The 17879-nt window shown below is 39.7% G+C and overlaps 1 protein-coding gene across 2 annotated transcripts in view; it reads right to left on the reverse strand.

Annotated features, from left to right (window-relative positions):
• Positions 1-17879, reverse strand: part of L3MBTL4 (L3MBTL histone methyl-lysine binding protein 4) — a 461506-nt gene that overhangs the window by 297477 nt on the left and 146150 nt on the right. The window contains exon 5 of one of the 2 annotated variants that reach the window (XM_017543913.2): positions 14906-14997. In XM_017543913.2, the coding sequence (XP_017399402.1) occupies positions 14906-14997 (92 nt within the window). Of the gene's footprint in view, positions 1-14905; positions 14998-17879 lie in introns of those variants that run through there. The other variant, XM_037744036.1, reaches the window with a different exon arrangement.

A 17879-nucleotide genomic window follows, 5' to 3' on the forward strand; every position in this document is an offset into this window, starting at 1 on the left:
TTTTTTGAGACAGGGTCTCACTCTGTCACCCAGATTGGAGCATAGCAGCATAATCTTAGCTCACTGCAACCTTCACCTCCCAGGTTCAAGCAATTCTCCTGCCTCAGCCTTCTGAGTAGCTGGGATTATAAGTGCATGCCACTACTGCCTGGCTAATTTTTGTATTTTTAGTAGACATGGGTTTTCACCAATGTTGGCCAGGCTGGTCTTGAACTCCTGACCTCAAATGATCCACCCTCCTCAGCCTCCCAAAGTGCTAGGATTATAGGCATGAGTCACTGTGACTGGCCCTAGTATTTTTTAAGAACTGTTGAAGTTTCTTTCTTCATATTTAAATTTGTATTACAGCTGAAATTGAGTTTTCTATAGTGTGAGGTAGAGGCCTACTTTTATCACATGGAAAACATTCAAGAAAAGTTTATTGAATAGTCCATACTTGAACTGGTCAGCAAAGTCGGCTCTGTCATATCTGGTTTCTACATACTTGTAGGTCTTATTTCTGACCTCTCTCTTATGTTTCATTGACTTAATTGCCTATATCATATAGTTTTATTTGTTTATAATGAGTCTTTCTCTTTGGAGAGCTATCATTTTCATATTAAGATTTTTAAATTCAGAAACTTGTTCTCCCTCCCATTAATCTAATCATTCTTGTCTGTAAAAGTGTTTTTTAATTTTCACATAAAACTGCCAAAATGCTTTGCTATATTTATTTCTGGATACCTTTGAATATTTATTTCTATTTTTAATGTAATATTTTCACAGCAGACTTTCTAATTTGCTCCCATTCATTATTATTTTCTTTAAGCACACAGTTTTGAACAGATTCAGCATTATTACTCAGTTTATTCTTAATTGCAAATAAACATATACTAATGGAAAATGATGACTAGAATCTAGTTCTATTACATCTAGAGCTGCGTTTAATCACTAATTGTATTATTATTTAATATTGCTTAACATCTAAATGTCTATTTTGGGGTTAAAATTTATTCTTTTTAAAAATTATTCCAGGGGCTGGGCACAGTGTCTCACACCTGTAATCCCAGCACTTTGGGAGGCCAAGGTGGGAGGATCGCCTGAGGTCGAGGGTTTGAGACCAGCCTGGCCAACACGGCAAAACCCCGTCTATACTAAAACTACAACAGTTAGCCAAGTGTGATGGTGCGTGCCTATAATCCTAGCTACTCGGAAGGTTGAGGCAGGAGAATCACTTGAAACTAGGGGGCAGAGGTTGCAGTGAGCCAAGATCACACCAGGCACTACAGGTGACAGAGTGAGACTCCATTTCAAAAAAAATAATAATAATTATTATTCCACTGGGAAATTTAAAAGTTGCAACAAGACAGTATAAAGAGCACATACATAGACAGCCTTTGCTTAGGTTCATTCATTGTTAACATGTCACCTGCTTTGCTTTACCATTTGTACTTACTCAATCTCTCTCATCTCTCTCATATGTCTATGTGAACATATACACAGACAGAGAAACCTATGGATATAGATAATTTTTTTTCTGAACACTTTAAAGACCCTTTACCCCAAAATCATTTTCCCCAAGAGTAGTGTATTTTCCCTCTGAATAAAACATTCTCTTACAAAACCTCAACTAGATTATAAAGTTTTGTAAATTTAACATCTAACACTACTTTTATCTAATCTTCCATTCATATTCCAGTTTTGTGCATTTATCCAACAATATGCTTTCCAACTTTCCCCCCATACACCCCTTGCACAGGAGACAATTTAGGGTCAGATGGTACAATGAGTTGACAAGACTCTTCAGTCTTCCTTAATCAGAAACATTTCGCATACCATGTCATTGTCTTGTATAGCACTGACATGTTTTTTAGAAAACAGTCTTACCCCTCTTCTGATTTTTTCTTTTTTCTTAAGACAGAGTCTCACTCTGTCTCCCAGGCTGGAGCGCAAGGCTCACTGCAACCTCCAACTCCCAGGTTCAAGCAATTCTCCTGCCTCAGCCTCCCGAGTAGCTGGGATTATAGGTATGTGCCACCATGCCCAGCTAATTTTTTTTTTTTTTGTATTTTTTTAATAGAGACCTGGTTTCACCATGTTGGCCAGGCTGGTCTAGAACTCCTGACCTCAATGATCCACCTGCCTTGGCCTCCCAAAGTGTTGGGATTACAGACCCCTCCTCTGATTTTTTAAGTAGAACATTCCTCGTTTGGGGCTGTCTGTGGCTTCTTCAAGATTTGATTCAGGTGGTACATTTTTTGCTGGAATATTACATGGATGTGTTGTGCCCTTCTCGAGGTATCACATCCAGACGCATGTGCTGTCTCTCTATCCCTCACTGGTGATGGTAGTGTTGATCATTCAATCAGAGTGTTGTCCAATTTCTTCACTAAATAGGTACATACAAAATACACATATACATGCATTCATACATAGACATGTACACATGTATACCCATACAAACATACATATATATTTTATAAATCATAAGTTCAAACAGATACGTCTAAGGCTAATCCCTCCCCGAAAGGTTAGTTCTGCTTTCCTGCATCCATTTTGTGTTTCTGCTTGAACAAAGTCAACACATTTACTCATTTACCAAACCCTACAGGGTCTCTTACAGTCTCAGAATTGTCTCACCCCTTTCTATTACAATAAGAAAACCTATTTTAAAAGTTCAAGCTTTCTTTGCAATTTTCCCTCCCTCCTCTGTCATCCAAGAATAGAGTATGTAGTTAAAAACTGTGTTCATGAACTACTTAGGTTCATTTTTGATCTCTTTTCAGTAAAGTTACAATATTCATTTGAAATACAATTGAGTTCAAATTTGTTAAATGTACTTTCAGTTCTAAATGATTTTTCTAAATATGTAGAATAATAACACGCTTCCGAAAGTTAAAATTACTAAAACGTACTCAAAAATGTATGTCTTCCTCCCATATTCTATCCACTCCATTCCCTCACACCACCTCTTGGAGGTCACTAACTTTACTTTTTCTGGCTTATGCTTCCCAAGCTTCTTTTTGTAGATAAGCAGTTATATGTAGGTTTTTCTTATTTCCCCTTCTTTCTCACACAAAAGACGGCATATTATACGTGCTGTTTTGCATATGGCTTTTTGCATTATTGATGTCTCTTGGAAACCACTCTATGTCTGTTCCCAACTGTTGGACACACTCTTTTTCACAGCTGCATTGTACTCCACTGTGTATACGTACCACATCTCATTCAACCTTCTATACTTGGATGCAAGCCTTTTTTATATAAGCATGAAATTTTAAAACCTATGAATTGGCTTGTAAAGTGTCATTAAATTTTTCTTACATTCTGAGATCATTTTAGAAGCTTCTAAGGGAAAACTTAAAAGATGACAAACCCCAAAATGAAATGGCAAGAATGAATGATTTCTCAGGAATATTTTATTTCTACAAAAATAAATGTCATGTGTGTGTTTAACTCTCCCAGCCTTCTTCTCACATCTACTCTGTTTTCCAGCAGATTGTATTTAACAAGTTTTGTGTGACTACCTCCTGTTCACTGCTTTGAAATTTTTTGGTTAAACTTCAAAAGTGCCACACATATATACAAATACACATGCACACAACGCTGATAAAATGCAAAGGAAAAGGTAGACCACAGGGAGAGCATATTAATAATGCTGAGAGGAAACTTAAGAAGCCATAGAAACTGGAAGAACATTGTTCATGTTTTAACAAAACTTAAACACTACACAGTTAGGGGTGGGGAGGAAACAGTGTTGTGTTGAGCAAACTATACCTTCTTATCACACAAGAATGATAAATTTGAGACACTGGCAATAATTCCCAGCCAGAAGTGAAGATGATCAATGTTACTCTTGTCAGCCTTTCAAAATGGTTTCCCAATTGAACATTTGGGAGCTTTCCACAATGTTGCAAGTAACACTATATTGCTAACAGACTCAGCATTCCTTGGAGAGCTTCAAATAAAAAATAAAATGTTCATTTTAGCAATCTGAAAGGCAACATTTAGTGAGAAATATCACTGCCTTTCATCAGTCTCTCTTCTCTGTTCAATGGTGTATTCATGACCTGACAGATTTAAAATTTTTTTCCTTTTTAAATATCTTATGTTTTATGAATAGCATTGATAGCTGTGTTTATAAGATTACACTTTATGGTATGAGAAGATAACTAGAATCACATGCTTAAAGCAATGGGCCCATTAAATTCAGTCATTAAAAAATCATAAGGTTCAGAGATCTGAAAAAAATTAAAGATAGGTAGACTCAAGCCCAGAAAGGTGAATAAACTTTCTCCAGGTCTCACAACCAGTTTAGTAGCCAAGTACAACTAAGCATCTGTGTCTTGTGAAGACTGCCAGCTGTGTGTTCCCACATAAAGGGATGGAAGTGGCAACTCAAAAGGCAAAACAAAACCTGCCTCGATGCCATGAAGACCCCAAGGACATTTACAAAGAAGTGCCAGTGCTCTTGAGTACAGAACAGAAGTTAAGGTGTTTTGCTTTGTTATTTTCTTTTTCCAAACAGCCACAAAATAACATTTTCTCATATGAAGTTAATTTTATTTTGTCACTAATAAAGGAAAAGAAACATTATTCAAAGTTCTACACCTCTTGGCAAAAGCAGGTACAAATTATACACTATTATTTAAAATGTTTGTAAAATGAGCCACAGCATGAAGGGAAAAAAAAAAAAACAACAAAACGTTACCAAGCCTAGAGAAACTGAAGACCAGCTACTGGCAGAATTCCTTTATGAATACAGCGCATAAAAACAATCATTATTACATGTGTGTGCCAGCCGCTCCATGGGTGAAAAGTCCATGGATAACAAGTGATGAGCATGCAGCGTGAAGGGCTCTTAGACACTTGGTAGACATGTGTGAGAAGCTCTGATTTTACTTTATCACTGAGAACCCCTGTTACAAGAGCAAGGAGATGATGCTTTGTCGTGATGATTTTGTAAACCATGATAGAATGGGGAAGGTCCATGGTCATCAGTACTAGCCTAGCATCAGCTAGGGGCGTATCACAGAAGAGTGCTCAGGTGATAACTGCAAGATTCCATCTGAATGCCCCTCAACATTCTATTTTATTCATAGGCATGGGTAAGCAGTCAACAATATTTTCCTCATTTTAATTCAGCATTGATAGAGGTGGGGTAAATTGGGCCTGCAATCAAATCCTGGCCACTGAGGCACAAGTTTTAGCATGCTATACAAAGAACTGGACAAGGACCCCAGGCCACTGATTTTCAAACCTTCACACCATGGCTGTCAAAGGGAAAGATGTCCATAGGAGGAATTTTATATGCAGATGACAGAAACAAAATTTATTATCACACAAAGACCTTTGCCATGAATTCAGCAGACTGTTCAAATGGTTTATCTCAGCAACATCTTCCACATCAAAAAATTGTTCCAATGTGTCCCTCGAGGGACAAAATATACTATTTTAAATTTGAAGGGTGAGATATCAGGAAGTCTTATGTAGGCAAACTGTGATATAAACAACTTGGCCACAGAGAATTTAACTCTTTGACAAAATTTAATGACTTTCTTCACTCAATTGGAAAAATAATCAATCACGTTCATGAAGAAATACTTTCCAAGATGAATACAACCTAAGAGACAGTTAGGAATGCATTTGCAGGCTTCTCTGAAGTAGGAAGAATCAACTTGCCAGGTTTTAAGTGTCAGAGTCTTGTCGCCTCTGCATCTGATGAAGTAAAGGGAATCTGAGTTTATGTTTGGTCTGAATAAACAGGCTGATTGAGAACTGTGTGAGAAACCACCAAACACTTGCTGTTGTAGCCAGAAACCTGGAATGATTAAATAAAAGTTTCTCAGTAACAGAAATGAAGAATAAAGAATGAGAAGGAAGAGTTATAGAGCCTAAGCTGTCTTTTATCTAGCCTTATATAAATGCCTTTTAACATTGCACCAGATACTGTTTTAAGCACTTACAAATATTAACACATTAAATCATCATAAAAACCCTATGTAATTAAGTGTTATTATGTGCATTTTACAGATGATATGCCCAAGGCCACCATGTAAGTCTATCTGACTTTCGTGTTTGAGTGATTGGTCAGTATGCTAGAACATTATCTGTAGTTATAAGCAGCACCATCTCCCTTGCTAATTAAAGACTTCTTAATTTTTAACTTTTTATTTCATTATTACAAATATAATACAGTTTTTAATATCTAAAATTGGTGGTCGCATAAGTTTGGCCATGAAGTAATTTCCAGTTGCCAAAAGTGTGAAAACAGTGCCATGGGGAGTCTCTAAAAGGTGCTCCTAAATGTAGGGATTTAATATAAATAAAGGAGGCACTGTTGACTGCAGAGCAAAAAAATGATAGACATCAGAACACATGACTATCAATTTGGAAGAACAATTAAGTTAGATTCCTACCACATTATCATATACAAAAATACTTTTAGAGGAAGAGGAAATAGACATGACCATGGAATATGATACACCTGTTAACAGAGGCAAAACAAGCCTGGCGTGGTAGCTGACGCCTGTAATCCCAGAACTTTGGGAGGCCAAGGCGGGTGGATCACCTGAGGTCAGGTGTTCAAGTCTAACCTGGCCAACGTCGTGAAATCCTGTCACTACTAAAAATATAAAAAATTAGCCAAGCATGATGGTGGGCACCTTTAATCCCCAGCTACTTGGGAGGCTGAGACAGGAGAATTGCTTGAACCTGGGAGACGGAGGTTGTAGTGAGCCAAGATCACACCACCACACTCCAGCCTGGGTGACAGAGTGAGATTCTGTCTCAAAAAAAAGGCAAGACACATCACTGGATTTGCCAAGGCAGAATGACAGCCATGATCAATATCAAGTATTAGATGAGCATATGGTGTGTTGTCATTTTTAATCAAAAAACAGCTAGTTATATAAACAGGATTTACATACCTACATAACTACATATAAACAGATCTGAAAAAATTTACATCAGATTATTTTGAGTGGTTCATCTAGAGAGGAAAACAGAGAGAGAGCTTTATTTTTATACTCTTCTGTCTTCTTAAAAATGTTAAATGGCATAGTAATTCTTAAAAAAATCGACATAAACACATAATCAAGTGATGGTGACACTAAGTGAGTAAGCAGGACGTAGGCCATGAGAAGACTTATAAGGCCTGCTAAGGAACTTTTAATTCATTCTTAATTGATAAAGCACCAGCAAAAGATGCAAGAACCATTCTTGCATCTCTTATTAGCAGCGGTGTAGGGAATTAATTACAAAGGTGGCAAGACCAGAAGTAGAAGATAGTTAAAAAGGCTTTAAGTATCTGCCAATAATTGAGAATCTGCCATATGCCGTGTAGAGCATCTAAGTCAACTACATACGCCTTAGAATAAAACCCCCTGGACTGAAACTATGACAACCCCCATTTCACACATGAAGAAACTAAGGCTCACAGGTGTTCACAAATTGCTCCGTTTGTACACTAGCCAGTACAAAACCTGGAATTCAAATTCAGACTCTGGCTTGTGCACTTAACTGCCACGCTCTGCTACATTTAGAAAGTTGCAACAACCTTGACAAGTGATAATGAGGATCTCAGCTAATGCAAGCAGGACTGGGAATGGGGGAAGTGGCCAAATCTAACACATACTTAAAGGGTAAAATGGGCAGTGTCTGATGACTGGTTGGAGGCAGAGGACAAGGGAGGCAGAGGATTTTAAGGTGGTAGCCCCATTTTAGGCTTAAAAGAAATTCTCAAATTTTCCATAATGCTAATTTTCACTTTGATAGTGGTAATGATATCTAACAACACTTTCAAAGACTTCGTGGGAAGCTCATGAACAACCACACGCTGCACCTTCCAACTTTCTGTTGCATTATGACAGCTCCAACGTTCTTCCAGGAATCTTGCAATGTATCTTTCATCATAAAAGTCTGTTTGCTGCAAGATACTGGAAGACTATGAGAGGTTATGAAACTCCTTCCTTGCTTTTTCCTTGAGAAATTTTATGATTTTTACCTGAGTTAACAGTGGCATTTAGTAAGAATGTTAGATTCTCTTCCTGCTTTTTCTTGTTCTAATCACAGAAAACAGAGAACTTAAAATATGATATACACTAAAACACACACACACACACACCGCACATATACACATTTGCCTCTTTTTCTATTCTTGCTCAAACTATACCTTAATATATAGTGGAGTAGGGTGGGGTTCATGATGTCCTCTGGGATTCTAGAATCCTCCTGAATTTTATACAAAATTTTGTGTGCAAATGGATATAAGCATTTCCCCAAGGATATTATTATTCCCTAAGGATATCCTAATTCCCTAAGGATATTATCAATAGCTTTCATTAGATGTTCAAAGAGGTCTAAGACCCAAAAACAGATTAAGAGCCACATGGCTATCCTGCAAGGGGATTTGTCATTAATCAATCCACTGACTAAATAATACACATTTGGAAGACTTCAGTAAGCAGAACACAGCAGTTCACTGCAGTTGTTCATCATGGGGATACAGGCCAAGCAGCAAGGCATGCTTCACATTCTGCTTTTTCAAAGTGACACCTTGCTCTTGCCATCTATTTGTTTGGCTGATGGGGAAAATCAGTACCTACATAATTAAACAGAACTCGCTACAAAGCTGCAGTTAAGATGGCAGTGAAGGATGGCTGATTGCATATTTTTAAACTTTCATTTTAGAGACTACTTCCTTGTTATTTTGAACATTTTTCATAGATTAATTCTGAACTTGGAATCCTAAACTGCTGCCAAGATTATAGCAAAAGGCATTCTACAAATAGAGAAACAGAATTTAGGGCTCAACAAAAATATACTTTAATAAGTTAAGTGAATGCAGTTCTTCTTGGCTTTTTGGGAATACATTCTTCTAGAATTTCAATTGCAAAAATCCTCATTCCCCTAGAAGATACTGATAGTAAGAATTTTGGCTGCACAATAAACATTTTAATGTGAATCCTAACCACCGACTGAATTACGGTCTCAGAAACAAAAACAAAGCACATACCGGAGCAGGTAAAACACTATTAGATCCAGGCAGCTTTGACCAGCAAAGATCATTTACGAAGAAAGAGAAAGAGCCCTCACCGTACATAATACAGACTGCATAGAAAGAACTTTTTAAAATGACTTTTCAAGTTCTTTGATAATTCAGTGGCCATCACTGAATTGATTCCACAAATCCTCTAAGTCTAGTGTCTAAAACAATAAACTCACTTATTTTTTTTTCCCAATGACTAAACTCTTCCCAGGGAAAAAAGGCAAAGAAACTTCGAATACATTTTTCCTTTAATTGAACGAGAATCATATCTACCCTTGATTCCGAATGCCATCATTTTCCTCTTTAATTTCTCCTCCTTCTGAAGAGCTCTGAACTTGACATTCAGCCTCCAGCTGGAACTGCAGATAAGCAGCTGTTACAGGGGCTTCAAACCCCCACAAGGAACTAAAAAGCAATCCTGATCTGACTGTCTGCTTCCAGGCTTCAGATCTGCTCAACTACTTCCCAGTACCCCTGGTACTTTCTATCACCGTTTCAGAGACACAGATTCTAAGAGTAGGAAAAGCATCTGAATCACAACATCAGGATAGATTCAATTCCACCCCAGAACTTAGACCTTTAGAAACGATGGGAAATGAACATGAATGGGAATTCTTTCTGCGCTTCAGAGCCCCAGCAATTAATCATCTTAAATGACTTCACGTCACAAGGCCACACTATTTTTAAAATACAGTTCCTTCTTTGGTCTCGATACGCCTTGCGATTTAAACCTCAACTGAACATCTCAATATAATGCACACAGTACTCTTTCAAAAAATGCTTCCCCCCTCCCTGGGAATACTGTTAAATACCAAGGAAGTTACCTTAAAACTGGAGGCAACAAAATACATATAAAAGGAAAAAAAGTAGGCAGACAGGCAAACAGTTTAGGCAAATAAAAAGAGGATATAGGCTCTGGCTATAATTTGGTTTTAAGCATATCAGAATGCATAAAGTATTTCACTGCAGTTTTTAAAAGTAGTAAAAAGCCACACATGGTCATCATTTGGCTTATGATTAATATTTAAAGTACTAAGAAGCATCTATATTAAAATGGTGATAGTATTCACAGTGACCATCAAGTGATTTGGAAGCATGTTCATAGCACAAAAACTTGATATCTGACTAAACACTTTTGGTTGGAAAGGTTCTGGATATCTCCAAGTTTCACAAGTTTTAACAAACAGGAATTTTCACAGAAGCATCTTCCTGCACCTGCAAGGCTAAATACAATACCAGACTTTATTTAAAACAAAATGCACACGTACAGGTCTTTCAGATTCCATTTAATGCATAGGCATAGAGAGGAAAATTCCATTTTTAAAATATAACTCAGGCATGGGTTAAGAACTTAAATCTAGGGTAAGGTGAATTCCTTTTACTTAGATTTCAAGTAAAGAAGACAGAGAGAGAACAGGAATATGTTCAAATAAGGCTGTCTCATTTCTAGAACAATTAGGAGGTTAAACCAGGAAGGTGCCTCTGTTCCTGTTCCAACAACCTCCAGCCCCTACCGAAATAAATATAACCCTATCACCCTGCAGAAGGCTGGAATTTCCTTTTCAGGACATAAAGTATTTCCTTCTAAAATCATACTAGATTATAACAATAGCTATGAAGAGGGGAAGGAGGTAGAGCAGGACGAGAAAGTTGGGGGAGGTGGGAAGGCCTCGATTGTGCCTTGTTTAGAGAGAAAGGGGATGAAATGAGGAACTGCTTCTGTTGATGAGTCATCAGGCAGGGGAGAGGAGGCTGGGAACAACGTGACCCACCAAGGATTCTGCTCCAAGGACAGTGGGTTTCCCGCTGGGCACCCACTCTGAAGCACAGATCAGGAGACTGAGACAGGAACCCTCCCACCCCCCGCAGTGGGCAGGCCAGGCTGGAAGGGGAGAGGACTGTGGTCAAAGGGAGGCAAGTCCTGACAAGGATAAGGTCTGCGGAGGCCAGGGTGGGCTAATGGTCAGAGCACACAGGGCACCAAGAAGGGCTGAGAAAAGGCAGTGGGAAGAGCAAGGGAAGAGAGAAAGAGTGATTTGCAGAACCGCTTGTACTTAGGAAAGTCATCTACATGCCAGACACTAGTAGGCTGGACACTTGATACACACTATATGGCACTCTAGGAAAACCCCTGAGAAGGAGGTGATATTTATCTGCTGTTTTCAGTTAAATCAACTAAGAGTCAGGGAGGTGCCTCCACAGAGTGAGGGGAAGCAGTGGAGGGCTTACTGAGACAGTGCAGGTAAAAGCACCAGCAAACAACAGGAACCGGAGGGCAGACAGGAACTAAAACAGAAAGCAAGAAACCCAGTCAGGCTTCCAGGAGATCACAGTTCCACCGAGAGACAAAATACACCCACGTAGAACCACACAGAATGGCACAAAAAGCAGCCAGAGGTGTTAAGTACGCAACTGATAAGCAGGAACCACAGTTCACAAAGATCCCTCCTGCAAGGCATGCAGGCATAGTGAAGGGTGGGGCCAGCCTGGACAGAGAGAAATCACTTAAGGAACGGCTGTAAAAATGCATGTCGAAAAAACCCAGGGCGCACAGTAAATGAAGGCAGTAGTGCGGCAGAGTGAAAGTAGCCGTAGAATAATTATGAGGCAAAGCTGGAGCAGATTAGATTGCCGAACATACACAGATCGAAGAGGAGAGGGCGGGGCAAGCTGGCTGCAGGGAAGCCTAGCACAGGGCCCTTCAGGTACACGGAGCCCCAGGAGCTAGCTCCACCGAGGAAGGCTGAAAGGTCTGGAGGTACTAAGGTCTGCCTGCCCTCCAGGTGAGGAAGTGCGAACACCAGGAGAAACGCCCAGGAGGGCTGCAGGAGCTGTATTCTGTCTTGGTAGGATGGCGGTTAAAGAGCTGGATGAACTGACCCAAAGGTCAGGTTGCGGAGGCTGGAGGTGGAAAAGAAGGTTAGAAAAATCCAGAAAGAAGAAAATGTAGTCTAAAATTTCAAGAAGGCAGACTGGACTAAGGAGATGAGTTAGGGAGGAAAATGCAGAACCCAGGGGCACTATTTTTTCATAAAAATGGAACAGATTTTAAGCGTATTTGCATTCTAAAAGGAAACGTTCAAAAGAGAAGAAACATCAACTTACAGGCAGGCCGTGAGATAACTGATGGAGTAAGAGCTCTGGAAAGGCAGGAATGGAAAGGCTTTAGAGCACAGGTGCAAGAGGCTGGAGAGAAGGGGCACTTCTTTCTGGACCACAGAGGAAAGGGGCGGGAACATGTGTGCTGAGTGACGGTCTGCAGGGGGCAGAGGAAGGTCTCGCCACATGCAGTAAGGGAATGAAGGCTTCAGGTGGGAGGAAAGATGCCTGCGAGCATAGACCTGCCTTCCTACACATCAGGGAGAACCCAGACTAACAACACAGAAGGACGGCCACTAGTGTTTTACACAGCACTTTGCACACACGGAGCCTTAAACACGTGAACGGCTTCAGTGTTAGATTATGAGTGGAGAGAAAGGCTGTCCAACATGTCAAACATGTCTGTTTTCTCATGCACTAATGCTTTGCTGTTACTTTCAGAGGTGACAAATATTAGAGTCCAAAAGCTTGAGAAAGTCCAGTTTCAAAGTTGTGTTCTTAGCCAAAGAATCATCAAAGAGTGCATCACCTGCTCACCACCCACCTCCCTCAACAGAGTCTCTCCGACTCTCTCCACCCTCCCAAGGGGGCCCACTCCTGTCTTTATGTCCCACAGCGTGTGCTCCTCCCACTGACTGCCTTCCAGTGCCTCTATTGTCATATCTCTGTAAAGTCAAGGGAGAAAGTTATATGACCCAGAGCCTATGATTACACAGTTCTCGATACCATCATGAGGATTTATTTCAGAAACAGAAATCCTACATTTGCCCCCTTCATCTTTTTTTTTTTTTTTTTTTTTTTTTTTTTTTTATTTTTTTTTTTTTTTTTTTTTTTTTTTTTTTTTTTTTTTTTTTTTTTTTTTTTTTTTGGTTAACACCAGGTCATGAGGAAAAATCTAAGGAAGAAATTCTCAATCCTGCAGGTGTTCTTGCATTGGCTGATGGGCCTTAAAGGGTCTTAGAGGAGAAGCTCTGAGAATAATGTTAATGCACTGATGGGCTGAGATATGGGGCAACACAGGAGCTGGACAGAGAATTGGCTGCCATCAGCCTAAACTTTCCTTGCTCTGCAAATTAGTCCACACTTCACCCCTAACACCCAAATATCTGATTTAATCCTGCGTGGGTGTAAGAGAGGACCCTTGCCCTAGGATTGATCTGAGGACACAGCACAGGTCTGACTTCTAAACCAGAGTAGCCATCGGGGCACAAGCCTCACCTATGTTCTTTGGCTCAAATCCTGGACCTTGACCCTGCTACCTCTGCCCTTGGGTGTCACACTGCCTGACAGGTCTCAGGCAGCTCCTGTTCTGGCCCACTCTGTTCTACCCTCCCAATCTGCAGTGGCCCTGCGGCAAGGGCCGGGAGGGGTTGGGGAAAGGGCAAGGTGACTGTGAGCTACGCCGAACTGCACCGGTCCAAGCCAACCACCTTCAAAGATCTTTACACTCAGAAGTGAGAAGAGGTTCCCTAGAAGTCATTCAACAGCGACTGATCACCTGAGTACACTCAACACAGCAGGCACTGCCGGGACACACGAAGTAAAACCCCTTACCTTAATGAACTTGCACCTTTTGATGGAACAAACCCCTAACTCTTATCAAGTGAAAGCAACATGGGGAAACAGCATCCTGACTCCTAGGCAGTTCCTAAATCTTCCATAGTAATGGGCCCCAAACCTGCACAAAGAATGCAGGAGGTTCTCAAGCTGCACATGTTCCAGGCCCAGCCCCTAAAGGTCTCATTTAGAAGGTCTCAGGAAGACCCATGCTGTGCTTTCCAAAGCTCCACAAAAGTACCTGGTACGAAGAATGGGTTAAGAACACTGCCCTAGAAGTTTTCATTTTCTATGGCATGGCCTTCATACTGTTTGTTAGTGAAGCATAGCACCTAGACGACAAAAGGACACACATCATTTCTTAAACACAATGGGCCTGCACTTGGTTTCCCTTTCTTTTCCTCTTTGTTCTACCTCTTCCTTCCTTTCCTACTGGCATGTCCAGGATTACAAATGCTGGCCCTTTCACACTCTAACAAATACTAGATGTAACTCAACAGATGTCATGAAAAGTAAAGCAAATAAAAATTTGTAGCTTCCTGCTACAGGTTAAAATGTAAAGTAATGAGGCAAATCTGATGCAATTTTTCACATAAATTTCCCCTAAAACATCTAAAACTCAGACCAAGAAGAGCAGAAAGACTATCAGAAGATCTGGTGTCTTGGGTAAGGAGGATCCCCCGTAAGGCCCTGGTGCTAGCAGATGGTCAAGGAAGTCTACACTGGCTGCTCTGCTCATCTTTCTAGTCATGTATGCCAGGACTCAAGGGTTTACTGTCTTCTCTAACATCTTGCTCGACCCACCAGTCAGCAACTCATCAAAACAGATCCCTCTAAATCAGGTAATACAGGCTAATAAAAATAAAACCTAACACTTATTGAGCATGTATAGTGTGCACATTGCATCCTACATCCTTTACGGATACAACTGCTTCAGTCCTCCAGCCACCCAAGGAGAAAGGTAGGGGACTTTTCCCACCTCATGAGAGAGGACACTGAATTGAATGACTTGTCCCAGGTTACAGAGCTGGCAGGTGGCAGCACTGGGCTCCAGCCCACTCTGAAACACTAAGGCTCTGATTAAGTTTGTGGGGTCATTTTCCAGCACAGCCCACAAATAATTCAAATAAGTTGCTGGGCTATCTAGGAAAGTCATTTCATTTTAACTAAATCTCTTAAGTGTTGCTTCCTTGCAAAAATACAAGTCCTTCAGTGGCTGACCTTGGAAAACAGCTCAACAGGTGCTGCGACAGCCTTCTGTTCTTTCAAGTACCACTCCCAAGACCATGCTCCCTGCGCAGCCGCTGAAGGGACTGGAAGAGAAAACACAATGACTTTTCTCAAAACAATTAGTGACAGGAAAATAATAAAACTTACTTGACAATAAATTCAAGAAGCAGGCTGATTAGTTAAACTGGTAATTGAAAGACCCAGCAATTAAGAAGAGTCTTCTCTCTCACTTCCTGTGAACATTTAGTAAAATCGCCTAACCACTCCATGTTCAGCTTTTCCTATTTCAGAAGAGGCTAATGAATATGTCTGACTCTCAAGTCAATGCCTAGTGAACTCTCAAATTAGGCACCATCTTGCTCCTCTCAAAGAGGAGGAACAGGCACAGGCTTTCTGGAAAGTGATTTAGTTAAGTTTACAGTGAATCATCTAAAATGTTTTATAATCTTCCACTTTCATACTTCTTTTGTTGTGAATGTCAATTGACACAACCTGTGGAAAGGTAATGTGGCATTATTTGTCAAAGCTTAAAAATTGTTCCTGGCTGGGCACGGTGGCTCACACCTATAATCCCAGCACTTTGGGAGGCTGAGGCGGATGGATAATGAAGTCAGGAGGTCGAGACCAGCCTGGCCAACATGGTGAAATCCCCTCTCTACTAAAAATTAAAAAAATTAGCTGGACATGGTGGTGGGCACCTGTAATCCCAGCTACTCAGGAGGCTGACGGAAGATAAATGCTTGAACCCAAGAGGCGAAGGTTGCAGTGAGCTGAGATCATACCACTACACTCCAGCCTGGGCAAAGGAGTGAGACTCTGCCTTGGGAAAAAAAAATCGTTCCGGTAAGTTGAACCAGCAATTCTCCTGGGAATTTGTCTTAATGCAATCACAGTAGATGCGCCCAAGGGTCAAAACACAAGAATTTTGTTTCCTAAAATCCCAAGTCAAATGAAACACTGGAAACAAAGTAAAGGTCGACAAAGGAGGAGGTAATTAAACGCATTACATGGACATGTCCTTTCAAAACCAGACTGTCTAAAGGCAGAGAAGGACTACATAATGTTACACTACTAAGTAGGAAAAAGAAGCAGTTAAGAAAACAAATTGATCATTTTTGGTAAATGTGTAATGGATTAAATAAAACTAAACCTAAAATATAAATCAAAAACGTTTAAATCAAGTCATCTTAGATGCCAGAATTATAAATAATTCCTTCCCAATTTTCTTTGTGCTTTGTTTTCCAAATTTTCTAAATGAATAGCTAATCTCTGTAATTCAACAAAATTATCATTTTTGAATTTAAAAATTCTGACAAAAAAGATTAATGTTGTCTTAGGTTTACATTCTACTCCCCAGTAATTCCTTCTCTAGGATTACATACTAACAAATTAGTCAAAGCACTAATAAAAATTGACGGTAAAAATGTGCATCACAAAATAACAGCAAAAATGCAAAGTAGTATTAATATGAGAAGGAGGTTAAATAAACTATTGTCCATATATACCTATATGATTCTGAGGTTATCAAAAACTATACTTTTATGTTTTACATATTTAATAGAATATTTTGAGAATTATCTGGGTTAATTTAAAAACTAAGGACACAACCAGTGTCTATTTAGATCTTATCTGCTGTTTTGTGTCCTTACTTATGCTAAGTGAAATAAGTTAGGCACAGAAAGATAAATACTGCACAGTCTGATAGACATGCAATCCAAAAAGTCAAACTCATCAAAGCCGTGCTTAGAAAGGTAGTTACCAGAGGCTGGACGAGTAAGGAATTGGGAATGGGGAGGTGTTGCCCAAAGGATACAACCTTCCAGTTAGGCAGCAGGTGTAAGCTTTAGTGATATGTTGGACAGCCTGTTGATTATAGTTAATAATGTTATATACTTCAAAACTGCTAAAAAGAATTGATTTTAAATATTCTCAAGACAAAAAATGTAAGTATGTGAGGTTATAGATATGTTAATTAGCTTGATGTAATCATTCCACAAACATATATCAAAACATCACACTGTACCCCATGAATATATACAATTATTGTCAATTAAAAATAAAACAACATACATACATATATATTATACAAATTAGTCCATATATTAAGACATCCATTTATTCACATATTTATACAGCGCATTTTATGTGTTAGGCAATAGGCATATGTGTGTCCACAAAACGAAACACATTCATGTAGAAAAGCAATCAGAAAGAAACAGCAGAATATCAACAGTGGCTACACGTGGATGGCAAGATTGATGTAAATATGCTTTCCTTATTTAACACAATCTACATTTTAAAAATTATTTACAAGTATTATTACTTAGCCATAACACACACACACACATATCCTTGGAGAATGCTCATCAGAAAGTGCTAACTGAGTCTTAATTTTAGCATCTATCTTGCTGTGAATGTTCCAGAAGGAGATGCAGATGGTAAAGGGTCAGCGATGCTTCAGCACCGGGGATGACAGGAAGTAAGATGTACCTCTCACTCAAACATTTGAAACCTCTCGAGACAATACAACGTGACTGAATAACAAAAACAAAATCCATCAAGTTGTGCTGGAATAATTCATGTAAACTTTTAGTCATTTCAAAATTTCTAGCCAGGTGCAGTGGCTCACACTTGTAACCCCAGCACTTTGGGAGGCTGAGGAGGGTAAATCACCTGAGGTCAGGAGTTCGAGACCACCCTGGCCAATGTGGTGAAACCCCATCTCTACTAAAAATACAAAATTAGCCAGGTATAGTGGTACATGCCTGTAATCCCAGCTAGTTGGGAGGCTGAGACAGGAGAATTGCTTGAATCTGGGAGGCAGAGGTTGCAGTGAGCCAAGATTCTGCCATTGCACTCTAGCCTGGGCAACAAGAGCAAAACTCCATCTCAGAAAAATAATAATAATAATAATAATAATTTCTGAGCCCCTGTTAATGTGACAAGTGTGCATGAACATGTTATG

This window comes from Cebus imitator, unplaced genomic scaffold (genome assembly GCF_001604975.1).
Source record: "Cebus imitator isolate Cc_AM_T3 unplaced genomic scaffold, Cebus_imitator-1.0 Scaffold162, whole genome shotgun sequence".
NCBI lineage: Eukaryota > Metazoa > Chordata > Mammalia > Primates > Cebidae > Cebus > Cebus imitator.